A 25033-nucleotide genomic window follows, 5' to 3' on the forward strand; every position below is an offset into this window, starting at 1 on the left:
GTAGATAATGAAAATGTTTGAAAGGGTATGTAAGGAATTGGGGTATAAAAGTTCAGACAAGGATATTACCTGAGGGTGTTGATCAGACTGGACTCATTTGGACAGAGGTTTACAGAGATGATCAGAGGGGTCATAGGAGAGATGACTGGGCATGGGAGTTGTTGGCCAGATGATAATTGAGCTTGATCAATAACTTTGGAAAATTCCTCACCATCCTCCATCTGCTCCATGATTACATGTAATCCTCAGCAAATGATCCACGTCAGGCTGGTTCAAACTGAATCCATATTATCACATCTGTTCTGTTCTCAATCAATTCTGATGAAGGTTCTCTGATGAGAACTTGTTCCTCGTCTTATCAATGCTGCTTGACTTGCTGATTTTCTGTTTATGTGCTTGAGTTCACTACTGCTTGCTTCATATTCCTCAAATGCTCTGTCTGAATTCATCTTCCGAAACCTTACATAAGCTTCCTTTTTTTTTAACCAGATTTACAACTTCTTGGGCATCCAAGGTTCCCTTACCTTGCTATTGTTATCCCTCCTCGTTACTGGAAGATGCCAGTCCTAAACTCTAATCCGCTAGTGACTAGTGACTTAAATGACTCGCATGTGTCAGATGTGGACTTACTTAACAACAGCAGTTTACAATTTACTTTCTCTAGCTCCTGTCTAATAATGTTGTAATGAGCCTTATCCCAATGTTATACTTTTCCTCAAGTTTACTCAGTGACTGGATGTTAAGAAACAGAAATGCATGTGTGTGTGCACAGTTAAGGGCTGAGTATCAAACCATCTCTATTCTTTCACTGCAGTGCATGAGAGAACTCTCGCACTAAACATCTGTAACAGTGGCGCAGCAGTAGAGTTGCTGCCTTACAGCGCCAGAGACCCGGGTTTGATCCTGACTACTGGTGTTGTCTGTCTGTATGTTTTCCCGTGACCTGCGTTGGTTTTCTCCTGGAACTCCAGTTTCCTCCCACGTTCCAAAGACATACAGGTTTGTAGGCTAATTAGCTTTGTAGAAAATGTAAATTGTCCCTAGTGTGTTTAGGATAGCGTTAGTGTGTGGGAAGTGCTGGACAGTGTGGGCCAAAGAGCCTGTTTCTGCACTGGATCTCTAAACTAAACTAAAGAAAGGTCCTTTACCAATGCATGCCCACTACATCCCAACGGTCAAGATTCACGATGAGACCTTGGATAATTTATCTCTGGAATTATCTTTCAGCAAGATCAGAATCTACCATGTCTTTCAAAGCACCAACACAGCCTTTGATCATTTGAGGAGAAGTGTAATTCATAAATCCATTTTCTTGTAAAACCTTGGAGACATAGGCAACATACAGTATAGTAGCATTAAGGAAGCATCACAAACATTTCTTCCGAGAAATCTTCCCAATCTACCAGCATAAATGACAAAAACAATATCAGTGTGCTTTCCCAGGCCAACAGTCCTGGCATCAATACTTTGACCATACTCAATTAGCTCTGATACACATAACATATCCTCAACATGCCTGACATCAGACACCTAAAACAAGTACTTTGAACACTGTCATGATATTCAGGAAGATTGATAAAATGCCCTCAAAGCATCCACGGCACAAGTAACAACCTCACCTATTTAATGGAAACTCTAACTTAAGAGCACTCAAATTAGTTGAGAAGCATTGGGTAATGCCTCGCCCATGTGAGCAAGTGGAGCCAAATAGTGGAAGGACCACATAGCAATCCAAAAGATCCACCCATTATTTGAATCCAGCACCACCTCCACTATTTGTGCCAGATTTTGCAAAGGACTCATTAATCACTTCAGAACCCACAGAAGTAAGTGATCATTGACCCAAAAACTCTGTTGAAGAAGAAGTGTGAGATAATTCTACCCTGAATTAATTTAAAAAACTGTCCAGATCGCAGTTCCTTCCACATCCAGTTCACCAAATTGCCAACTAGGAAATCTAAAGTACAATTTGTCTTTGTGTACTAGAGGTGTGTGTGTATTTGCTTGTTGAATAGCATATTGATAGGCACACCCTCCATTATGCAAAATAGAATTTGGGGTGTCTAAAATTGATTGTTATTAAATGATAGACCTTACACAGTGTACTCCCACAATAAAAACACAGCATTCCAGAAATGCTCAGCAGACCTAGTAGTACTTGTGGAAAGATTAACAGAGTTAATGTTTAAGGTTGGCAATTAAAAAAAATATCAGAATTCAGATCTTTCGCAGAGTTCACCGACCTGAAATTTTAACACCACTTCCATCTCCACAGCTACTTTCTGACCTGCTGATTACTGTATTTGCAGTATTTCTAATTCTTGTTCATTGAATGTTTTATGCACAAACAAATTTAATCCACATGCATCCACAAACTGAGGGAATCACCATTCTCGGCCTATAATTCCAGAAATAGATCTCATCTCTTATCATTGACACAGAAACACAGGATCTCTTCAGTCACATAGAATTTTGTTTTGAGCGCATTTATCGTTAGTGTTTGGTTCTGAATTTCTTATTTTAGGTTAATTTACTCTTTGAATTAATTTTTTTAATTTGTCTTGAAATTGTAATAATGTACCCTTTTAAGCGACAGTGTTTTGTTGACATTAACGTTATCAATTTTTCCTACTAAATTTGAAATACCATTCATTATTTGTCATTTGAAGCCAGTGAAATGTCTGCGTTGTAAACAAAGTGTCCAGCCACCCCAAAACCTTTCGTTTTTTTGAAAGAATGTTTTTAATTAAACTTTTCGATTCAATTATCACCCAATTTTATTTATCGCAAAAATGATTAGAGGACTTCTTCTGGTCTTTTGGAGGCCAAGATGCTTCTGACCATAAGGAGGTGATTACAAGAATAACATCCAATGTTTAAATCTCCAGATCGTCCTGAGTGCCTTAGGATATGATGTTTCAATTCATATGCTTTAAATGTAGCCTAAAAACCTGGAACTTTTGTTTAATTCCCCCTGTACAATTTTATTGATGTTATTTCCTGTTGGGTTTGGTAAGCGATGTCTTTCGAAGCGAGACAGCTACTGATACATGCATTTGCTTCACTCGATAATCGGAGAACATGAAGTGGAATGTTCACCTCGTCTGACAGTTACAATATTATTGTATTCCCACCGTTAATATCAATAGCATATCACTTCCTGCTTTTCGATAGCAGAGAAAAACAACTGTTGCACTTCCATCCGGCAACTATCACTGACTATCGGTTTGTTTTTTTTCTTCTCCCGAAGCCCGCACACAACAGCCGAGCACCACGAATCCCAGCCTCCTAACTGGGGAACCCCCTCAGCACACACCGAGCGAGCTGTGTTGCATTCACGGCGTGCAGGACTTGCAGTACCGCCACCATCCACCAGCCATGGTCGGGGCAGCGGTGAGGCCACACTGCCGGCTCGGCGAGGAGGATCGCAGCAACCGTGTCACACAGCGCGGGAAGATGGCGGATTGCTCGCTCACGGACGAAGACTTCTCTTCATTCGTCTTCAATTACCTGACAGAAAACGCAGAGTCTCAGGTAAGAAGCCGTGCCCCCTTGCTGGGCTCGGCTGCCTGCTCGGTCCGCCGGTCGGGCGGGTGGATGCCAACGCTTCCCTCCCCATGGCATAGCATGCAGATGATGTCGGGTGCCGGAGCTGGAGCGAGTTGGGATCGTGCATTGCCGGTCTTTCTCTGTGGAAAGTCATGTGCATGAAGTGTAGTGACGGCGAGCGGAGGGAGCACCGGCTTGACTAGTGCTGAGAACTCTGGCCCGGGAGCTGCAGCCTGAGTGACGGCTGGTTGTCTGATTGTCTTTTTGCTACATGTTCGCCACATTGTTGCAAGTGTCATTGCAGGGGGCTCGCTTCCTTCCTTCATTCATTCAGGACACGTGGGTGCACAAAGTTACAGCAAATAGCTCATATTCTTCTCGCAGAGGGGCCGTAATTCGTTCCAAAGTGTGTGTGTGTGTGTGTCTGATCGCGTGTGTGTGTGTGATAGAGGCGTAGATGCAAAATTAATATACAACTTCTACTTTTTTTTGCCTAAAATTCAGCCGATCGAAGCAAGTCGGGTTGGAATGGGGAATTAAAAACGTATCTTTCTGTTTCCTCTTTGCGGCCAATTGGAGTTGGCTTGTTTTATTTTCACAATTCTTACAAAAGCAGTGGGACAGATTGATTCAATGATGTGGGAGCTTGCGTAACTCGGGATATTTCCTACTCAACGTTAATGCCTGTGCGATGGATCTTTGGGAAGACAGATGACGCTAGCAAACTCTGGTTGTAGCCACTTTACAATTGGTGACATGTCTAAACTCGCAGCGTTCGCTCAAAGAGGCGTAACTGAATGTCAACTGGGTTGTATAGCGGTTACAAGCCTTACTTTTCCAGCCCTCAGCATGTTGGAAAATGTACCTCGTAGAAACTTGTATAGTTTCTTGAATGCGTATATATTTTTTTAAATGCCATTGATGTTTGCGCAGGGGATTATTGTTTTTGCATTCTAATCTCCAACATTTGCGTGACCACCGCAAAAAAACATCTTGAGAAATGCTAATCATGCTTACGGTATTATTTCATATCATTTATAAACTACAACTCCTGATAATGTACATTGCGTAAGAGATGCGAGCACGGGTTATGAAAGACAGTTTGATAATGTGTCACATGAGAGCTTGCTGCACCGACGAATGCTGACGTCTCTGCTTTACTACTGGGAGCTGAGAATGAACCCGATGCCACTGCATTTCTGGCACCACACGCTGCGCATCTCAAGTAGAGCGGCCACATAGTGCGTACTCTCCAGTAATTAAAAACAAACCTCTTGTTTTGATTGTAGAATGTCACCATGTACGGCTATACCAGGCGATCGCGCCTGATCAGACTCCGGCAAACTTGTGCATGCAGTTTCATGGGTCCAGTGATGCAGCAATGTCCTGTGCAAATTGAAAGCAAATGATTGCAGTCCCAATAAATGCAATTTTTCTGACATGTTATAACTTTCTAAGTTGTGGCTCAATATATCTAATATATTAGGACAGTGCGAAAGCTTTTTAATGGGTCACCTCAGTCTGACCCATTACACTGCCATCTAATGTTACAGTTATTTTTGGATGAAGCTGCATCTGGATTGTAACAGCAGCTGAGAGAAGCAACGGCAGCATTTGAAGTCTTGAAACAATCAAGCCAATATACGCATTGACTGATGTGGGTCGGTAACAAAGCACATCAAGAGTTAAATTTAAAGTATATGCTTGGATGGAAAAGACTTGGAAAATTACACTGACATGTTTGGCATGGGTTATATTGAGAAATATTGAGCAAATTGAGAAATATTTACTTCAAATTGTCTCGGGTTTTATTCTGCAGTCTCATATTCTTTTTTTAAAAAAGGCCCATGAACAGATGCCAGAGATGAGCAGCTTGTGTCAGTTGCTGACATGGAATAGTTGAACAGTATAGGAAGGAACTGCAGATGCTGGTTTACACCGAAGATAGACACAAAATCCTGGAGTAACTCAGCGGGACAGACAGCATCTCTGGAGAGAAGGAATGGGTGACGTTTTGGGTTGAGACCCTTCTTCGGACTGGACAACATTTCCTCCTTTTTTCCCCCACATTCACAGCATCTATAATGATTGTAGGGAAGGGCTATGATCCACCAGTTCTGTGATTAGAAAGAATACGCAGTTTACAATGGTAAGGGCAATCAGAAAAATCATTCAAAACTTCACTGTCTCTTCGTCTCACCATTGTATTTGTTGAGTATCTTACCTTGGAAGGTGAGGTCGCTACATTCAGACCCTTGCAAAATTGCTTTTCTTACAAAAATAAAATGCAGTGTTACTGCATTCACGAATTAGAGTCATAGAACGATACAGTGTGGAAACAGGCCCTTCGACCCAACTTGCCCACACCGGCCAACATGTCCAAGCAACACTAGTCCCACATGCTTGTGTTTGGTCCATATACCGTCATACCTGTCCTATCCATGTAACTGTCCAACTACTTCCTCTGGCAGCTTGTTGCATACACCAACGACCCGTTGTGTGAAAATACTACGCCTCAGATTCCTATTAAATCTTTTCCCCTTCACCTTAAAACTATGTCTTCTGGTCCTTGATTCACCTACTCTGGGCAAGAGATTCTGTGCATCTACCTGATCTATTCCTCTCATGATTTTGTACACCTCAATAAGAATACCTTTCATCTTCCTGCGCTACAAGGAATAGAGTCGCAGTCTACTCAACCTCTCCCAATAGCTCAGACCCTCTAGTCCTAGCAACATCACCGTAAATCTCTGTACCCTTTCCATCTTGACACCATCTTTCCTATAACATGGTGCCCATAACTGAACATTCACACTCTAAATGATGCCTCACCAACATCTTATACTCCTGCAACATGACCTCCCAACTCCTATACTCATTATAAACGTAAACTATGTGTCACTATATGTATAACTCTATCTGAACTGTCGCCTTGCTGTGGCCAATGTAAACCTAGATATAAATGTCTACATTCATAAATTGACATAGATAAGCTTAACAAAATATATTGCATTAACCCTTTGTCACTGAGGTGGACATCAATTTAGTTTCCAGGCAAAAATTAGAAATATCCCAGATTCATTGTTTTCTTACTTCCATTATCAAAACCACTCTTCACACTCAAACAAAACCTGTTCATCCAAGTCTGAAGCTGTCTTCTTTCTTTTAGAAGGACACAATTTTGTATATTCTCGAGCTTGTATTATGTGAGCAAAATAAGGACTCATCCTGGTATGGTGTCTCCAATATGGCAGGAGATGGTGGGCTCTTGGATGGAGATGGGAAAAAATGTGGGGTTACAGTTGAAAAGAGAATGAGGAGGCTTCAGTTGACAGATGAAATAACAGGTGGTTTTGGAAAGAGAGTCCACTGATGTGATAGCTGATGTCTTTGTAAATTCTCCACTTTGCTCTTTGCTCCAACACGAATGTCCCTTTCAATGACAGAAATTGTAAGCTGGAACATGAGGTTTAATTATGAGTTTGGAGACATATGTAAATAAGGGTGAGGAATTTGACTTCAGTGTAAGGGCAAAGGATTCCATTGGACAGCACTGGTATAATATGCGGGGTGGAACGAAGCACAACATTGGATATGGTGGTGGAGTTCTCAGTCACATTGTTACTCAGAGCAATGACATGACTTGCACTAATGAATATATTTTCTCAAGAGAACATTGGCTGTCATCTCAGTAAATTTTATATGACTCTTTAGCTTAGCAACTGTACTGACAGCTAGCAGGTGTATTGATTAATAAAATATGTGTAACCTTTTATTACATTGAGGTCATCAGCTTTGCGAAACAGTATTGATCACGTTGATCTATATTAAATCACACCAACTTCAGGTTGGTTAAGACAGGATCAACAGGTTAGAAAGGGCACCAAGTAGGTTCTGCTCAAAGGTGACCTCTCATATCTTAATAATGCTAAAGGACTCAGTTGAGCTGAAGTACAGATGTATAGTATGCTTTCTAGCATGCACTACTGCAGAATCAAATTGCTTCGCCACAGTCAGCAAGTTCTTTGCTTGCCCTACTTAATTTTGCATAAAACCGAGAACCAGCTCAAATATATATTACACCAGTAGGGGGCGCAGGACTTGTAACACTTCAGCAGGCATTATATAATTATGGATCAAACATTGACCAAGTAGAATATCATGTTTGGAAAGTGGGATTATTATCTGATTTTGCATTCTTAAGCCATAATAAATAATAGTCCAATGAGTTTTAAATTTTAGTAATATTTGAATTCAAAACTTAAGTTGTTTATTTCCTGCAGTTAAACAATTCCTTATATTTGTTTTTTTGTACTTTTAAAAAATGATCATGTTGCCGTGTGTGGCAGGTTGTATTACCACAATAGTAAATGGTTTTCAATGTGATATCTAGTAGGAAAATTCATAAATGTATACCTCAGATAAGCATAACCAATACACACCTACTGCCAATGCTTTTGTAGAATACAATTGGAAATGTTTGAAAGAGTGGATGAAAAGAAATTGATTTGTTCATCAAATCATTTTACTACCTTCATTTTATGACTGATTTTTGTTTCAAAATACAGAAAATGCTTGTCACCATTTCTATGAAATGCTTGTTATATCAGTCATTTGATTTATCTTCTATTGTTTTGATGAATTTTATGAAGTGTTACAATGTTAATTTCTTGCTTTTATTTGCCTTATATCTCTTCCATAATCAAACATATTTATTAGTTTGTTTAAGATGCCCATGCTGCTTAAATGGTGGACGTTATTTGGGATTGGGGTGGTTTTATTTAGATAGCAGCTGGTATGTAATAGTGACATGAAGTGCTATGTTACAATAGTGCATGGATGTAGAAGTACTGAAGAAGGGTCTCGACCCGAAACTTCACCCATTCCTTCTCTCCAGAGATGCTGCCTGTCCTGCCGAGTTACTCCAGCATTTTGTGTCTGTCTAGGATTTAAACCAGTATCTGCAGTTCCTATACAGTAAACCCTCATTTTAACGGACTTCTTTACAACAGATTTTGGTTAGAGCAAAGTACCTGCCAATGCCACCCCTAGCTCGCACCACCTGCTTGGCTGTTACAGCCCAGGTTTCTGACGCCACCCCTGGCTCATGAGGTGTAGCGAGCACTTCTTCACCCACTGCATGGTTCGGTTGACGTGGCTGTCATTTCAGCTCACTTTGACGCCCTTGGGGCAGCGCTTTCTTCAGGCCGCCACCAAAGACAAGATGCGCTTGGTCACTATGGGACTCCCTCCACTTTCACCAGCTCCTGCTTTTTCCTAGTTTTTAATGTGAAAGGACACAAATTGCTACGGTAGCTTAGCAGACTGAACCAGTCTGAAGAAGGGTCTCGACCCGAAACGTCGCCCATTCCTTCTCTCCTGAGATGCTGCCTGACCTGCTGAGTTACTCCAGCATTTTGTGAATAAATACCTTCGATTTGTACCAGCATCTGCAGTTATTTTCTTACAATACTCCAGCACTTTATATCCTTTTGTGTGTTAACCATCATCTGCAGTTCTATATTTTAACTACATACATTGATAATACCTTACTTGATTATAGGTGACAATTGGCAATAGACCATTCCCCTGCCCCCTCTTGGTCCGTTATTACAAGGGTTTACTGTACATCTCAATGATACAACAACCAAGGTGAGGTATATAACTCCACACTGTTGAACTATTACAGTAATCTGAGCTACTTGATCTTATCAAACAAAGAATAGGCTGGTTTTAAAAATTATTTTGCATTAATGTATGCTAGTTCAAAGTCTACGAAAATATGCCAAACCCACTGCATGACGTGTTGTTTAGTGTTCTCCATTTCTGTCTTCATTATTGCCCTTCTGAAGTTCTCTTGGTGAAGACAGTTCATGTACACTGAGATTTACACGTGTCTCATGCTTACTAATCTGGAAATAAAATAATGCGTCATGGGTTATATTTTGCAAAGCACATTGTCACATTTTAATTCTCAGGATGCCAACCACAGGCCCATGTTTCACTTCAGTTTGAACATTCTCTTTTGTGCGATGTAAGAAATTTTAAGATTGTGAAATGCAGTTTAAACCATCTTAGAGCAAGTGCTTCATCAATACACTGATGGACAGAGATTTCAAAGGTCAGGTAGATCATTGAATCCATTAAGTACTGTCAGATGTTCTTCGAACAAACTGGAGTAATGCATAATATATCAGATAAAAAACAGTTTAACTCAGTCAGTAAAACATTTTTTTAGGTTTAGGTTTCTTCTTGTCATGTATACCGAGGTACAGTGAAAAGCTTTGTTTTGCATGCTATCTAATTAAATCAGACAATACTATACAAAATACAATCAAGAGAAAATCAAGTACTATAGGTAGAGCAAAGGGGGAGACACAGAGTGTGCAATATAGGTCTCAGCACAGCAGTTTAGTTTAGTTTAGAGATACAGTGTGGAAACAAGCCCTTCAGTCCACCGAGTCCGTGCCGACCAGCGACCCCCGAACTCTAGCACTATCCTACAGACAAGTGATAATTTTACCGAAGCCAATTAACCTACAAAACTGTATGTCTTTGATATGTGGGAGGAAACCGGAACATCCAGAGAAGACTCACGCAGTCATGGGGAGAACGTGCAAACAACATACAGACAGCATCCGTAGTCAGGATCGAACCGAGGTCCCTGGCGCTGTAAGGCAGCAACTCCACTGCTGCGCCACCATGCCTGCCCCAAAATACACCAGTACCTTGCAGTACACCTGTTCCATAAACAAAGCCCAATGTCCACAAGGGTGTAGAGGTAAATTGGGCAGTACCCTAGCTTATGGAAGAAGTGTTTGAAGCTAGATAACAGAAGAGAAGAAGCTGTTCCTGAGTCTGGTGGTGTGTACTTTCAAGCTTCTGTATCTTTCACCTGTAGTTGAAGCAATTCTAAAGGAGCTTGAATAATTCAGTTTAAGAATTTAGAGATACAGCGCAGAAACAGGCCCTTCGGCCCACCGGGTCCGCGCCGCCCAGCGATCCCCGCACATGAACACTATCCTACACCCACTAGGGACAATTTTTTTAAAACATTTGCCCAGCCAATTAACCTACAAACCTGTACGTCTTTGGAGTGTGGGAGGAAACCGAAGATCTCGGAGAAAACCCACGCAGGTCACGGGAAGAACGTACAAACTCCGTACAGTACAGCACCCATAGTCAGGATCGAACCTGAGTCTCCGGCGCTGCATTCGCTGTAAGGCAGCAACTCTACCACTGCGCCACCGTGCCGCCAATTCTAAGCTATTTATGGAAAAAATTGTTTTCTGTGTGTAGGAAAATAACTGCAGATGCTGGTACAAATTTGTGGTACCTTTGCTTTCTGTGTGGGAACATAAGAAAGAGGAGGTGAAACTAAGAAAAAATAATGTGATATCTGCATTCTCCTTATTCCCATAAAGCTGGTTAAAATGTTTGTAATGTCATTTGTGGAAGGAAATATATTCTTATTTTTTGAGAAGTATGATAAATTTAAAGTACCATGTCAGTAGCAGTATGCTTTAGCCAGCATACTGTCAAAAGTCCTAGAACGAATTCTGCTGGATAGATTAAATGAATTTGTTAACTCCACAGATAACCAGTTTGGTTTTAAAGCTAAACATGGCACTGACTTGTGTATATATGCCTTAAAGGAAATTGTAAACAAATATAGATGTAAAAACTCATCAGTTCTTATGTGCTTTATTGATGCTTCCAAACCCTTTGATCGTGTTAATCATAGAAAGTTGTTTGTTAAATTGAGTCAAAGAGGGATGCCCAAGTACGTTGCAGGGATTCTGGCTTACTAGTATTCCCACCAGACTATGCAAGTAAAATGGGGCAATAGGATATCAGCCCCATTTGGGGTTAGCAATGGTGTTAGACAAGGGGGAATTTTGTCCCCAGTTCTTTTTAATCTCTATATTGATGATCTGTCCAAGCAATTGAAAGCCTGTAATAATGGGTGCATGATTGGTAATACTCTAGTGAACTATGTTATGTATGCAGATGATCTTGTGGTCCTTAGTCCATCTAGCACTGGTCTTCAGCAGCTCCTTACTATATGTTCTGTGTATGGTGTGGAACATGATATCAAATATAATGCTGGTAAAAGTGTTGTTATGATCTGTAGAACCAAAGAGGATAAATGTATAAAATTTCCTGATTTTAAATTGTCTGATAATAATCTTAGTATCTGCAATAAGGAAAAATTCCTTGGACATTTTATTACAGAACAAATGACAGACGATGAGGATATTTATAGGCAACGCCGCATGATGTATGCACAAGCAAACATTCTCTTACGCATGTTTAGTGCATGTACAGATAGAGTGAAGATGTCTCTGTTCAGAGCATATTGTGCACCACTTTATACTGCATACTTGTGGTCAAACTACAGAAAAGCAAGCTTACAGAGACTTCAAGTAGCTTATAATCATGCTATTAGAATATTACTTAAGAGACCTAGATGGTGTAGTGCAAGTGAAATGTTTGTGGCTGCAGGAGTCAATACTTTTACAAACTGCCTTAAGAAATCTTTAGTATAAATTTATTTGCCGGATTAATGACTCTGAAAATGAAACATAAGGTTTAGCACGACACGCTATCAATCCCAGCTGTGGAGACATTGGGAGAGTTGTCTCGTTGTAGGACACTGATTTTTTTAAATTCTTGGTTTTAAACCATGTATTGTGCTTTTGTGTGTAATTTATTGTGCTTTTGTGTGTAATTTATTGTGCTTTTGTATGTAATTTATTGTGCTTTTGTATGTAATTTATCCAAGGTAATGTCTTGTCTTGTATCTGGATCCTGAGTCTGTAATAAAGTAAAGTAAGTAAGTAAGTAGATGGAGAAGAGGAAGTAAAGTGGATCAAAGGTCCCCTTTGGGTTTGGCCAGGGTGCTGGCAATACAACTTGAGAACCGGGAGTTCTTAATACCAGGGTATCTAATTATCAGAACACTGGCATCATAACACAGATGCCAGAGATGGATGGAGGAACTGGAAACCCTCTCAGTAGTTTGTCTAAAGATAAGTAAAAGATGTTTCATTTTGGTTATTACCACAATTTCTCAATGTAGGAATTCTGCTGGTGAGCAAAATTTAGGAAGACATTTACCTTATGCATCCCTTAATATCTTGTGCATCGTAAATCTCAATACATCCCATGCATGTTTTTTCTTGAGGAAAGCTAAAGTGGTGGGATAAAAACCTAACACAATTGGATAAAAACACAAAAGTGTATTGGGAATGTACACAGAAATACAGGGAACGGAGGGGTATGGATCACATGCAGGCAGAGGAGATTAGTAACTTGGCACCATGTTGGACATTGTAGGCCAAAGGTCTATTTCTGTGTTGTACTATTTTCTATGTTTTGAATAGAAATATTTCTCTGATCCCATTGGACAATCAAGACCAGTCCTTGAGGTTGCATTGACTGATTAACATTATAAGGCAATTCTTGAATAAGGTGATATTTCCCTATATAAACAGCAGTCCATTCACACACTGGGAATTTGTTATGGGGTTCCACTAAAATATGTCTGGGAAAAGAAAGTATCTAGCACCAGCTTGGTTCAGCCTTTGATAACTTTAGTTGTGACCTCTGAACCTCCATATTCATATTCAACTGAATAATTGATCTGCACAAGCACAATCTGGTACCCTTATTATTTTATAAATCACAATCCTATTTCCTTATGTTTTGTTCTCTAACATAGTAGGCATACTGTCTGGCTAACAAAATTGCTCTAAATGCTGACATCAAAGGAATGTTGTTAATTTGCAGCAACAAGTTTGGAAAAGATTAAAACAGACTGGAACTTGTGTGTTACAAAAGGAACAGTGATAGTGTGAGTTAATTAGTGAATCATTTGTGTTGAAACCAATTCCTATATTCCTCCATAGCTAGTTTCGCCATAGATCCAGCGATTGAAACAGTACTATTTGGTTTCTTTCTGACAAACAGCACAGAGGGTGTGCTGTGGTATGAACATGTGACTGACAACTCCTTTAGTTTGGAAATTTGTGCTTCAGCTGTGTTGCATAAGTGTTCTGTAATGTTTGATAATGTGGCAAACTTGGCTGGATCTCACACTTGTTCCATATACGTATGCTCTGACTGGCCATGGAATCTCAGATATCCTCAAAAATTCTTTCTCCAGCTCTTGTCTCCATTTTTGGTTATTTTTCAACATACTTCCTTTTATACTACTTGAACATTCCTGTTTAACTCCATACATGTACTTTTATGTTAAAAACCTATTTAAAATAAAAACAAGTCTGACTACTTTCAATAGCTTTGGTGAATGTGCAAAAGAATACTTGCACAAATTTATTTCAAAGCATTGCAGTAAAATGTGTTGGAAGTAATCTTGCTGTGTTTATTGATTTCTACGTTTAAAAAGTAATGATTTTGAAATGTGTGATTGTTTTCGGATGCAGAGGTGTGCGTTTTGGCCTTTGTAAGATCTTTGCTAAAGTTGTCAGCAATATAGGGTGTAAAGTGATCATTATTTAATTGAATAACCTGCAAGTACTTAATTATTTTCTAATAAAACCTTGTCATTTTCCTCAAGTCACAAGATGACTTACTGGTTCTTGCTTTGGAAAGGGCCAAGTGAGGGAATATGGATAACCTATTATTGTGCTGTACCTGCTCTTACTTTTCCCAACGTCCCTGAGAGGACTGCCCCCCTCCCCCCACCCCCCCCCCCCCCCACGCCGTGTACAACAGTCTTCTAGATTAGGTATAACCTGGAATTCATAAACTGCTGATATATTTGACTTTAATCATTTCACAAAATCGCCACAACAGCATAATTTGAAACTGAATATGGGAAGGAAAATGTAATGAACCATTGACAGGATGACCTGTTTGACACAAGTAATCAAGGATAAATCACTGCTCCTTCATTGTTTGAAGAATTTAGCCCAAAAATGTAGTTAGCAGCATTGTTTGCTAACTCCTGAACTGTTTGAGTACCATTTTAGTACAGTTTCTTCATAATCTTTTACCTATGTTTTTTAAAAATAAATCTCTCATACCCTTCAAGTACTGGGCCCCATGACCAAACACCTATGTTGCATGATGCTGCACCTGTTCATTATATCAACAGTCTTGTGATATGGAGAAGGAAGCCACTATTTTGACACATGCTAGTGAGAATTATCATTGTCAGCATTCAGTTCATGTTATTTTAAGCTGTCATTAAATGGTGAGAACTTAAAATGGTCGAGTTCAAGAATGGATGGTAAACAGGACATGTTAAAGTTGTCCGTCTGTCAAGCCCAAGTAGTGGGAAAATTGGGTTAAGTTTTAAATACTTTTCTGTATTACTGATGTTACAATGGTGAATACAATTCCAAATAGTTATATGTGAATTATTGTTGAGATGCCTGGAAGGCATAATAATGAGCTAGACAAATGTATGTTCTTTCATGTTCTTCTTTGGATTACTGAATAATAGATAGTTAGTTTCTCAGCACAAATGTTTTACCTTACAAAGTACTTTCTGGCTAAAATTACACACTTTAACTAACAGTGTTGCACTGTCACGTTCTTTAGTGTTTGGTAAGGTTTCATTGTACTATAAATATTGTGAAAATATGTCAGGGTATTTTTCACAAAATAATATTTAGTCACTACAAAATTTCCAATCTTGGAAAACGTATAATAGTGTCAGTGTTGCCACTAACTGCTTTAGTTTCTGTTTTTGACACTTTCACCAAAGGACTGATTAATATTTGAAAATGCCAGCTCCAACATGTCAGTTGTTGGATTATCCTTTCCTATACAAATTAGACCAGGGAGCTGAATTCCAGCAGAGAGGCGTGAGCGACATCCTTGGTGTTAAATCAGCATTTGATTTGTGTGCGGTATCAAGGAATCCTGGTAAAACTGAAGTTAATGGACGCAAAAGGGAGTTGTACCTTACACAAAGAATGATGATTATAGTTGTTTAAGGTGAATCATCCCAGCCCCAGGATATTGCTGAGGTGGTCACATACGCCTCCGTATTCAACTACTTATTAAGCGAGCTTCCTTCCATCATGAGCACTAATCTTCACCGGTGATTGCGGATTGTTCAGTTCCAGCCACCAACTTCTTAACAACAAAACTGTCCACCTCCAGTCATGGGCTGATTAATTGTGTAGCTTATATGCCAAGCGCTAATCATCTTTAATCAGAGGCACCCTAACCACCTACACTTGACAATCAAGGCATTACTGTTGTTAGCCACTGTCAATATCCTGGATTGGCACCATTACCTAGAAGCTTAACTGGACCAGTTAATATAAATATGGAGGCTACAGGAGTAGTAGGCCAGTGGTTGGGTATGTTGCAGTAAGTGACTTACCTCCTGACTCCTTGAACTCTTTCGATCATCTACACAAAACAAGCGAGGAGTGTATGTATGGAATGCTTTCCGCCTGCTGAAATAAGTGGAATTCAATGTATATTACGCAGCTTGATTCCATATAGTAGTTACCAGCTTAATTGTCTCCCCTTTTTCTTACTAATAGTTTGAGACATTTAATGGATAATTAGTGACAGAAGAAATATTACAGTGAGCTACAGGTTTGAGATTGTCTAAAGTCATTTCACACGTAACTCTTTATTGTCCACAGTTATGCTAGTGTTATATACTTTTGATTTTTGGGTCAAACCATCCACAAAAATTCCTCTTTCTGTTTGATATCTTTATTATATTTTTCCATCCTTTAGGTTTAGTTTTTCATATAAAATATGAAGCAGTTTCTAAATCTGTGCTAGATATAAATTATAATGCAGCTGTTGCATAATACGCACTTTAAATGGCAACCAGATTTACACTCTCAAAGTGGAAAATTATGCTGCCTTTACTCTCTCGCCCTTTCAAATATCAAGTCAATAACTTGCCACAAAGAAGGTGACGTGCATAAATCTGCTCGAAAGCCGCAAAGTAACTTTAATTGTTTTACAAATGTAAAACATTGTTGCAAAGGAACAAGGTGGGATTAAGCAACCCTTAGAGCCTATTCCAACATATTAGGCAAAATACCTGGACTCCATTTTCTGTCTTTGAGTCTCTTGTCCAGAGTAGGTGAATTGAGGAACGGAGGACATAGGTTTAGGATGAAGGGGAAAAAATTTAATATGAATCTGAGGGGTAACTATTTGACACAAAGGGTGGTGGGTGCATGGGACAAGCTGCTAGACAAAGTAGTTGAGGCAGGGCCTATCCCAACATTTAAGAGACAGACAGGTACATGGATAGGGCAGGTTTGGAGGGATATGGGCCAAATGCGGGCAGGTGGGACGAGTGTAGCTGGGACATGTTGGCCGGTGTGGGCAAGTTGGGCTGAAGGGCCTGTTTCCACACTGCATGACTCCATGATCCAGATCCCTTGATCTAATAGGACAAAATTTGACAATCTCACTCATAAATGTTTCATTACATCCAATATCTAGTCTTTGGGAAGAGATTTCAAGATTTCTATTAGACCATGCTCCTGATTTCTGAATGACCTAACAATATGAAAGGACATTATAAAGAAATACAGACTTCCTACATTTGGACATCTGTTCAATTAGATCAAAGCTGATTTTTGACCTCAGCACCACTATCCTGCACTAATTCTTTGATTCCCTTTATATCAAAATATCTACTCCACCTACTGATGTTAGGTTAATTGCTCTGTACACAGTTTTTTCTCTCTCACTCATTTCTCAAATAGTGGGGTGACATTTGCGACCCATCAATATGTCAGAGCCATTCATGATTCTGTGGAACTCTGGAAGATAACCAGTGCATTTGTTAACTGCACAGCTACCTTATTAAAAAATAAATTGCTGGAATTTGAACTAGTTTAGTTTAGTTTAGAGACACAGCATGGAAACAGGCCTTCTGGCCAACCAACTCCACGTCAACCACCGTACACGAGTTCTATCCTACACACTGGGGGCAACTTACAGAAGTCAATTCACTTACAAAACTGCAGGTATTTAGAATGTGTGAGGAAACCAGAGCATCCAGGCATAACACGCGCAGTCACGGGGAAAACGTGCAAACTCCGTACAGACAGCACCCCTAGTCAGGATTGAACTTGAATCTCTGTCTCTGTAAGACAGGAACTCTACCGCTGTGCTATTGTGTTGCCCCAAAGACAGCTGTCTACTGTCAGGCAGCCACTGTGGACAACCCTTTTTGGGTCGGGACCTTTCTTTACACTGAGTTCCTCCATCAGTTTCTTCTTTACGTGTGTTTCTACCTTTTTCAAAACTTTGCTATGCAGTCCATTGGATCTTGGGGATCAACTTTCAATCCAATTATTTTTTTTCAATGCTTTTTATTTGCTACTGTTCATTCCATTCATTTCTTCAATCACATTGTATTGTTCTCATTTGAGTTCACTGTCATTTGTTCCTTCTCCAATATAATATCTCCTGTTTCAGTCTCCAAGAGATCCACATTAACTTTTGATCTTCTTTGTATTTTCCATATCCACCAATGCTTTTACAGACCATCGTTATATTTCTCACTAGATTACTCTTGTATTTTGCTGCTCCTCTTTTGACGAATTTTGAAAAAATGAAAATCTCAGATATACTGTTTTTTTGTAAACATTGTAAGCCTTGGATCCAATTCTTTCTTTAACCTCTTTTGCTAGCAAGATGGACCACTGTACCTATTAGGGTTACATGCCATAAAGGGAGAGATATTTATTACAAGTCACTTGAAATGTTACTATTTGCACATTTACTGTCATATTATCAACGTTGTTTTTCTCAGCCAACTCATTCCTGTTATCTTTGTAGTTTCCTTTCCAGAGATATAATTTTATTTCAGATTGTACTATATCACTATCAATCTTTATACAAACCTGTATTGCGTCCCTACTTGAAAATAAAGCTCTTTCGGTGTCATTAGAATAAAGCAGAACTTTATTTTTTCAGTATTGATGACAGAAGTAGGAGTTCTGGAATAAAACCATAAGATGGAGAGAACATGAGTAGGCCAGGCAAAATTAGCTGTGAGGAAAACAGTTTATGTTTCAATTAATCTCTCATCATCAGACCAGTATTGAAGTTGGTGCTTCATGTTTTGAGGTAAATATGATCTGCTAATTTACCAAGAATGCTATTCTGGCATAAGAACTTGATGGGAATACAGATGAACAAATATAATAAATTATTTATAGACGATTGTAGCCAACTGGTGATGCATAAATGTCTTAAATATCAAAGGGTTGCTTCAGGATCAACATCTTTCGTTGTTGGCTTCAGATATATGAATTGTGATTAATGACACAGTGTTGAGGAAGATAAAGAGGAAAAGAATGAGTTTTCTCCCTGTTGTGTTCTTTGGAGTAAGGCCTGTAAGGGGAGTCTCACCTGTGAGAGATTCTGTTTATGAAAGGATTTTTCCTCATAATTAGCATGAAAAAATAAGATCTTGCTCTCACAAATATGAGAGATAACTGGGCATTTGCATCTGTTTGGGCAGAGAAACTTAAAGATGCCATTTATGGTTTTCATTGTTTACCAGGTGTGAATTAACAGCCATTAAAGAAATAGGAATTTTTTCACATGTTTAATGTAACAATTTTTCATCACAGTGATCCAAATGTTATATATTTATAGATATTTATATGGCTCAGTTTAATAGCTGCTGATTTTAAGTATCTTAAAATGGCATGCTGATTTTATAACCTTTTCATAATATATTTTAGATATTTAATGTAATCTTTCAAACAAAATGCTAATAGTAGTAAATTGAGATAGAACTTTAACCAGCTGTGGTATGTGCTCTTTTAAGATGAAAGAAGCTAAGGCAAAAATATTTTTTAGGGATGGTGTTATTAATTGTAACTATCCCAATTATTAAATAAAGTAGGGCGCTGAATGGAAGTCTTTTCAAAGTCTTATAGAATTGATTTATAGAGACTATAACATTGTTCCTGTCTTGGGAAAGTTACACTGACCTATGTGCTTAAAAAAACTAATCTTAAAGATAAGGTTGCCTGTCAGTGAATATTGCTTTATTTTTAACAATTGAATTTGCAGTATTCTAGCTGCTGATACACATTTTTAATGCAAACTCGTTGCCTTTGAGTTAAAATGTATAGGAAGGAACTTCAGATGCTGGTTTAAACCGAAATCATCTGCGGCTTGTTGCGCTTGCAATAAGCTGGGAACCTTTTCCAATCTTCCGGGTTTTGTACTTGGCGACCGAGGGAATTTTTTTTTTTTTAAACCAAGATAGTAATGGAGACCAATGGATGTGCAGAGGCAACATTATCTGCGACAGAAGCGCACCTGGGCTTTGAGGTTTACAAACCCACTTATTCCCACAACTATCTCGACTACACTTCTTCCCAACCTGCTTCCTGCAAATAATCTATCCCCTACTCCCAATTCCTCCGACTACGACACATCTGCTCCCAAGATGAGGTGTTCCATACCAGGACATCTGAGATGTCCTCATTCTTTAGGGAACAGGAGTTCCCCTCTCCCATCATAGATGAGGCCCTCACACGTGTTTCCTCGGTACCCCGCAGCTCCACCTTTTCTCCCCCTCCCCCTAGTCGCAGCAGAGATAGAGTCCCCCTAGTCCTTACTTTTCACCCCATCAGCCGTCGCATACACCACATAATCCTCCGGCATTTTCATCAGCTCCAACTTTCCCACTTTCCCACCACTAGTTACATCTCCACCCCTTTCCGCCTTCCGCAGAGACCGTTCCCTCTGCAACTCCCTAGTTATCTCATCCCTTCACACCCAAACCACCCCCTCCCCAGGTACCTTCCCCTGCAACTGCAGGACATGCAACACCTGACTATACCTCCTCCCTCGACTCTGTCCAGGGACCGCAACAGTGCTTTCAGGTTAGGCAGACGTTCATTTGCACCTCCTCCAACCTCATCTACTGTATCCATTGTTCAAGATGTGGATTCTTATACATCGGTGAGATCAAATGAAGACTGGGCGATCGTTTCACTGACCACCTTCGCTCAGTCCGCCTGGACCTACCTGATCTCCTGGTTGCTAAACACTTTAACTTTCCTTCCCATTCCCACAATGACCTTTCTGTTCTAGGTCTCCTCCATTGTCAGAGTGAGGCTAAATGCAAATTGGAGGAACAGCATCTCATATTTCGCTTGGGCAGCTTACAGCCCAGTGGTATGAATATTGATTTTTCCAACTTTAAGCAACCCTGGCATTCCCTCTCTCTCCATCCCTCCCCCACCCAAGTCTTCTCATTTTCACCCAACAAACAGCTAACAATGGCCTGTTTTCTTTATCATGGTTACTTTTTTTGCATATCTTTCATTCATTGTTCTATATCTCTCTACATCATCGTCTATATCTCTCGTTTCCCTTTCCCGTGACTTTCAGTCTGAAGAAGGGTCTCGGCCCGAAACGTTCCTTCTCTCCAGAGGTGCTGCCTGTTTGTGTCTATCTGAGGTTTAAATCATATTGCTTGAGTTAATTTCATCATAGTTTAAACAAAAATATTGTTCTAAACTGTGAGGGGCTTGGACACCCCTTAAGACACCCCTTTAGACAAAATAGGGCTTAGAAGCAAGTATAGCATATGACCTCTCAAATCTGCTCTACCTTTGAATAAAGTTATAGCATATGCTACTTTTCAGATATTACTTGTATTCCTAGATGACCTTGGCGACCAAAACTTTATCGATTTTTGGCAGGAATAGACTCATTGACTGAGCATTTTGAGTATGGGTTTTCCCTCTGTAAAATAAGACCTATCAAATAGCATGTGAAAAGTGATGAGATGATCTTTTTATTTGCTGCGATTTTAAGAAGATTTGTTAATTTAAGAATTGGATGAACTTCATGCTCTTCAGGTGTTGCCATGTATTTTTAATCCAGGTAAAAGACCCACACATCTGAAGTAACTCAGCGGGTCAGGCACCAGTTCTGGAGAGCTTAGACTGGTGACATTTCGGGTTGGGACCCTTCTTCGGACTGATTGTAATGGTGGCGGGGTAGGGGGAGGGGAGAAAAATGGAAGAGAGTTGGGGTAGGACAAAGCCTGGCAAGTGATAAGTGGATACAAGCGAGGGATGTTTTGGATTGGTTGATGGTTGGGTAAGGGCCAGAAATGTGAAAAAAATCAAAAGGTTGTGAAATCGGAGACAAGATTCCTTTAGTTTATTATTGTCATGTGCACCGCTGTTCAGTGAATAGCATTTGTTCGTATGCTATCCTGTCAAAGAAAAGACTGTACCTGAATACAATCAAGTCGTCTACAGTGCACAGATAAAGGGTACGATATTTTGTGCAAAAATATAACATTGAAGTCTAATTTAAAGATAGTTCAAAGGTCTCCAATGAGATCGATGGGAGGTCAGGACTGCACTCTAGCTGATGAGAGCACCGTTCAATTGACTGATAACGGTTGGGAAGAAACTGTTCCTGAATCTGGAGGTTTACATTTTCAAACTTTTGTACCTCTCACCTGATGGGAGAGGGGAGAAGAGGGAGTGACCGTGATGAGACTGGTCCTTGATTATGCTGGCGGCCTTGTTGGGACAGTGTGAAGTGTAGATGGAGATAATGGAAGAGAGGCTGGTTTGTGTGATGATCTTGGCTACGCCCATAAATCTCTGGAATTTCTTGTGGTCACGGACGGAGCTGTTCATGAACCGCTCTCTGATGCATTCCAATAAGATTCTTTCTAAGGTGCATCTGTAGAAAGTTGTTGAGGGTTGTTAAGGATATGCCAAACGTCCTAATCCTTCTGAGGAAGCAGAGGAATTGATGCGCTTTCTTGGCCATAGCTTCAAAGTGGCTGGTCCAGGAAAAGGAGGTGTGAAATGTGAAGTCAGAAGATGGAATATAGGTGGAAGAGGATAGGAGGAATGGGAAAGGGTGAGATGGGTGTTCATCTAGGTGGGGCACAGTGAACAGAGGGAGAGAAAAAGGGGCTGGGGTTATTTGTAGGTTAGTTACCTTCAACTGGTGAATTCAATGCTCATACCATTGAGTTGTAAGGTACATGTGGAATATGAGGAGCTGTTCCTCTAGTTTGCGTGTGGCCTCACTCTGGCAATGGAGAAGGTGAACACTTGCGCTCGGTTCACCAAGGCCTGCTGGTTTTTCTAGTTGATCTTTTTAACTCTTTCACAACCCCCTACTGACCATTATGCGCTGGTTGAATTGTCCAATTTGGGGTATTTAAACAACTCCCCCCCCCACCCCACCCCCTCCGCCCTTCCCTGTGCCCCACCTGGATGCACACCCATTCCTTCTTTTCTCCTTTCTCCTGTCACCTTCCACCAATTTTCCTTCCCCTGGCTTCAAATTTCACCTCTCCTTATCTCAATACCTTTTCTCTTTTCATCTCTGGCCTTTGTCCAACCATCTTTAAATCCCTGTAAAGCGTCTTTGAGTGTATGAAAAGCGCTTTATAAATGTAATACATTATTATTATTATTATTATCTGCTAATCAAAACCCTCAATCAAAACCCTCAAAACCCTAATCAGTATCCATCTATCACTTGTCAGGCTTTGTCCTTGCCTACCTCTCTTCCAGTTTTCTCCTCCCGCTGCCAATCAGTCTGAAGAAAGGTTCTAACCTATAACATCACCTATCCGTGTTTTCCAGAGACGATGCCTAACCCGCTGAGTTATTTCATGACTTTGTATCTTTTGTTGTAAACCAGCATCTGCAGTTTATGTTTCTAGATTTTGCCGAATATTCTTGGTGAACTTCTATAGGTGTAAGGTAGAAAACATACTGACTGGTCGCATAAAGACTTGAACTCCCAAGAATGAAGGAGGCTGCAGAATATATTGCCCAGTCTAAAATTGGTATTGATCTCCTCATCATTGAAGGGATTCACCGGAAGTGTTGCCTCAAAAAGGCAGCTAATATCATCAATGATTTACGATACCCTAGCCATACTCTCAAGGTATCACAAAATGCTGGAGTAACTCAGCAGGTCAGGCAGCATCTAGGAGAGAGGGAATGAGTGACGTTTCGGGTCTCACCTTCGACTTGCACCAGCATCTGCAGTTATTTTCCTACATTACTAGCCATACTCTCATCTCGTTCTACCATCCTGAAGAAGATATAGGATCTGGGAGCTGTGTCCTCCAGGTTCAAGAACAGCTGTTTCCCAGTAACCATTAGGCTCTTGAGCCACACTGCTACCTTAGCAATAAACTACTATGGACTTTGTAGAGGTTACACCACGTACTTAAGCTTGCATTATTTTTTTTTAAATCCATTGTTTCTGGTTTCATGTAATTATTCTTGTCTCGTTGCTTTATCCAATTTAACAAATATTTTTGCTTGTAATGAACCGTACTTTTAACAAAATACTTTTGCATGTTCTGATCAGTGTTTATTTGTGGCTATGTTTTGAATGTGATGCCAACCCCTATGATCCATTACCCTGAATGACGTTATTATGAGAGTGGAGTTGGAAAAATATTGAGACAGCCATTTAATTAGCTGCATTAAAGACGTAGCCAGTCCTGCTCCATCTGTTCGCATTAAGGATGCTTAGATTGGTAATGTTTTGCCTTGTAATTGCCATTAATAAAAATGCCAGTGGACCATCAAGTACAAAAACAAACAAAAACAGGTTCAGAAATAATATAATCACACACTGGTTACAGCATGAAAGGAGGCTGTTTGGCTAGTTGCTTCCACACCAACTCTAAGCAATAGCGATCCACATCACTACCTACATTCTTTCCTTTCTGATAGTTATATCAGTTTCCCTTTGAATGCTGCAATTGAATCCACCTCCGTGCTTTGAAAGTGACTTCAAAGTAGTATAAGGAATCTGTTACCTCGTCCAAGAATAGGAACTTTATATTTTACTGAGGATTTTGAACACACAGGAAATTACGGACTCTAATCTTGATCATCTCTAACATTGATCACTCGATGTTCATTGATAAAGGACCTGACAGCTTACAGTAATTTAGATTGATCTTGACCCTCTAAAATCTCACTATTTCCCTATTTTTAAAAAGGAATTGTTGCTAATTACAGTGTTTTTCATTAGTCATTTCCTGGCTTTCTCCCACATCCCTCCAAACCCTTCAGCTTATTTTCTCACTGACAAACAGTTGAAACACATGAATGTTGCACCACTGTTTAATTTAAAATTAGAATCAAAGACCTGCAAAAGTAAAAGAAAACCAAAATATTAAATACAATTAGAATTTACTAAAATGGCAGTATATCAACAATTTTGTTTTTAATTTGTCAGGCCTAAAAACACCAGTATGTGCCATTTTGTTGTATCATACCATACCATAGAGAGGTTCTGCTGCTTTGTTTCTCACAGTTTAATACCCTTCAAAGCTGAGTGAATGTTACTTGTCTAGTTAACTGATCATTGTACTACGTGGGAATGACAAATGAGCATATTGTGAGCAGATTCAGACTAGACAGGAACTTAAACTCAAAGATTTTGTAGGTGGTATCAGGTTTACCGATGAACAGAGGTA

General features: G+C 39.8%; 1 protein-coding gene across 2 annotated transcripts in view; it reads left to right on the forward strand.

The window, feature by feature from the left end:
- Window positions 1-3428: 3428 nt before the first annotated feature.
- Window positions 3429-25033, forward strand: part of ppargc1b (peroxisome proliferator-activated receptor gamma, coactivator 1 beta) — a 132552-nt gene continuing 110947 nt past the window's right edge. For both annotated transcript variants that reach the window (XM_078411562.1, XM_078411564.1), the window contains exon 1: window positions 3429-3534. In XM_078411562.1, the coding sequence (XP_078267688.1) occupies window positions 3457-3534 (78 nt within the window). In that variant the 5' untranslated portion in view covers window positions 3429-3456. The remainder of the gene's footprint in view (window positions 3535-25033) is intronic.

This window comes from Rhinoraja longicauda, chromosome 14 (assembly GCF_053455715.1).
Source record: "Rhinoraja longicauda isolate Sanriku21f chromosome 14, sRhiLon1.1, whole genome shotgun sequence".
NCBI lineage: Eukaryota > Metazoa > Chordata > Chondrichthyes > Rajiformes > Arhynchobatidae > Rhinoraja > Rhinoraja longicauda.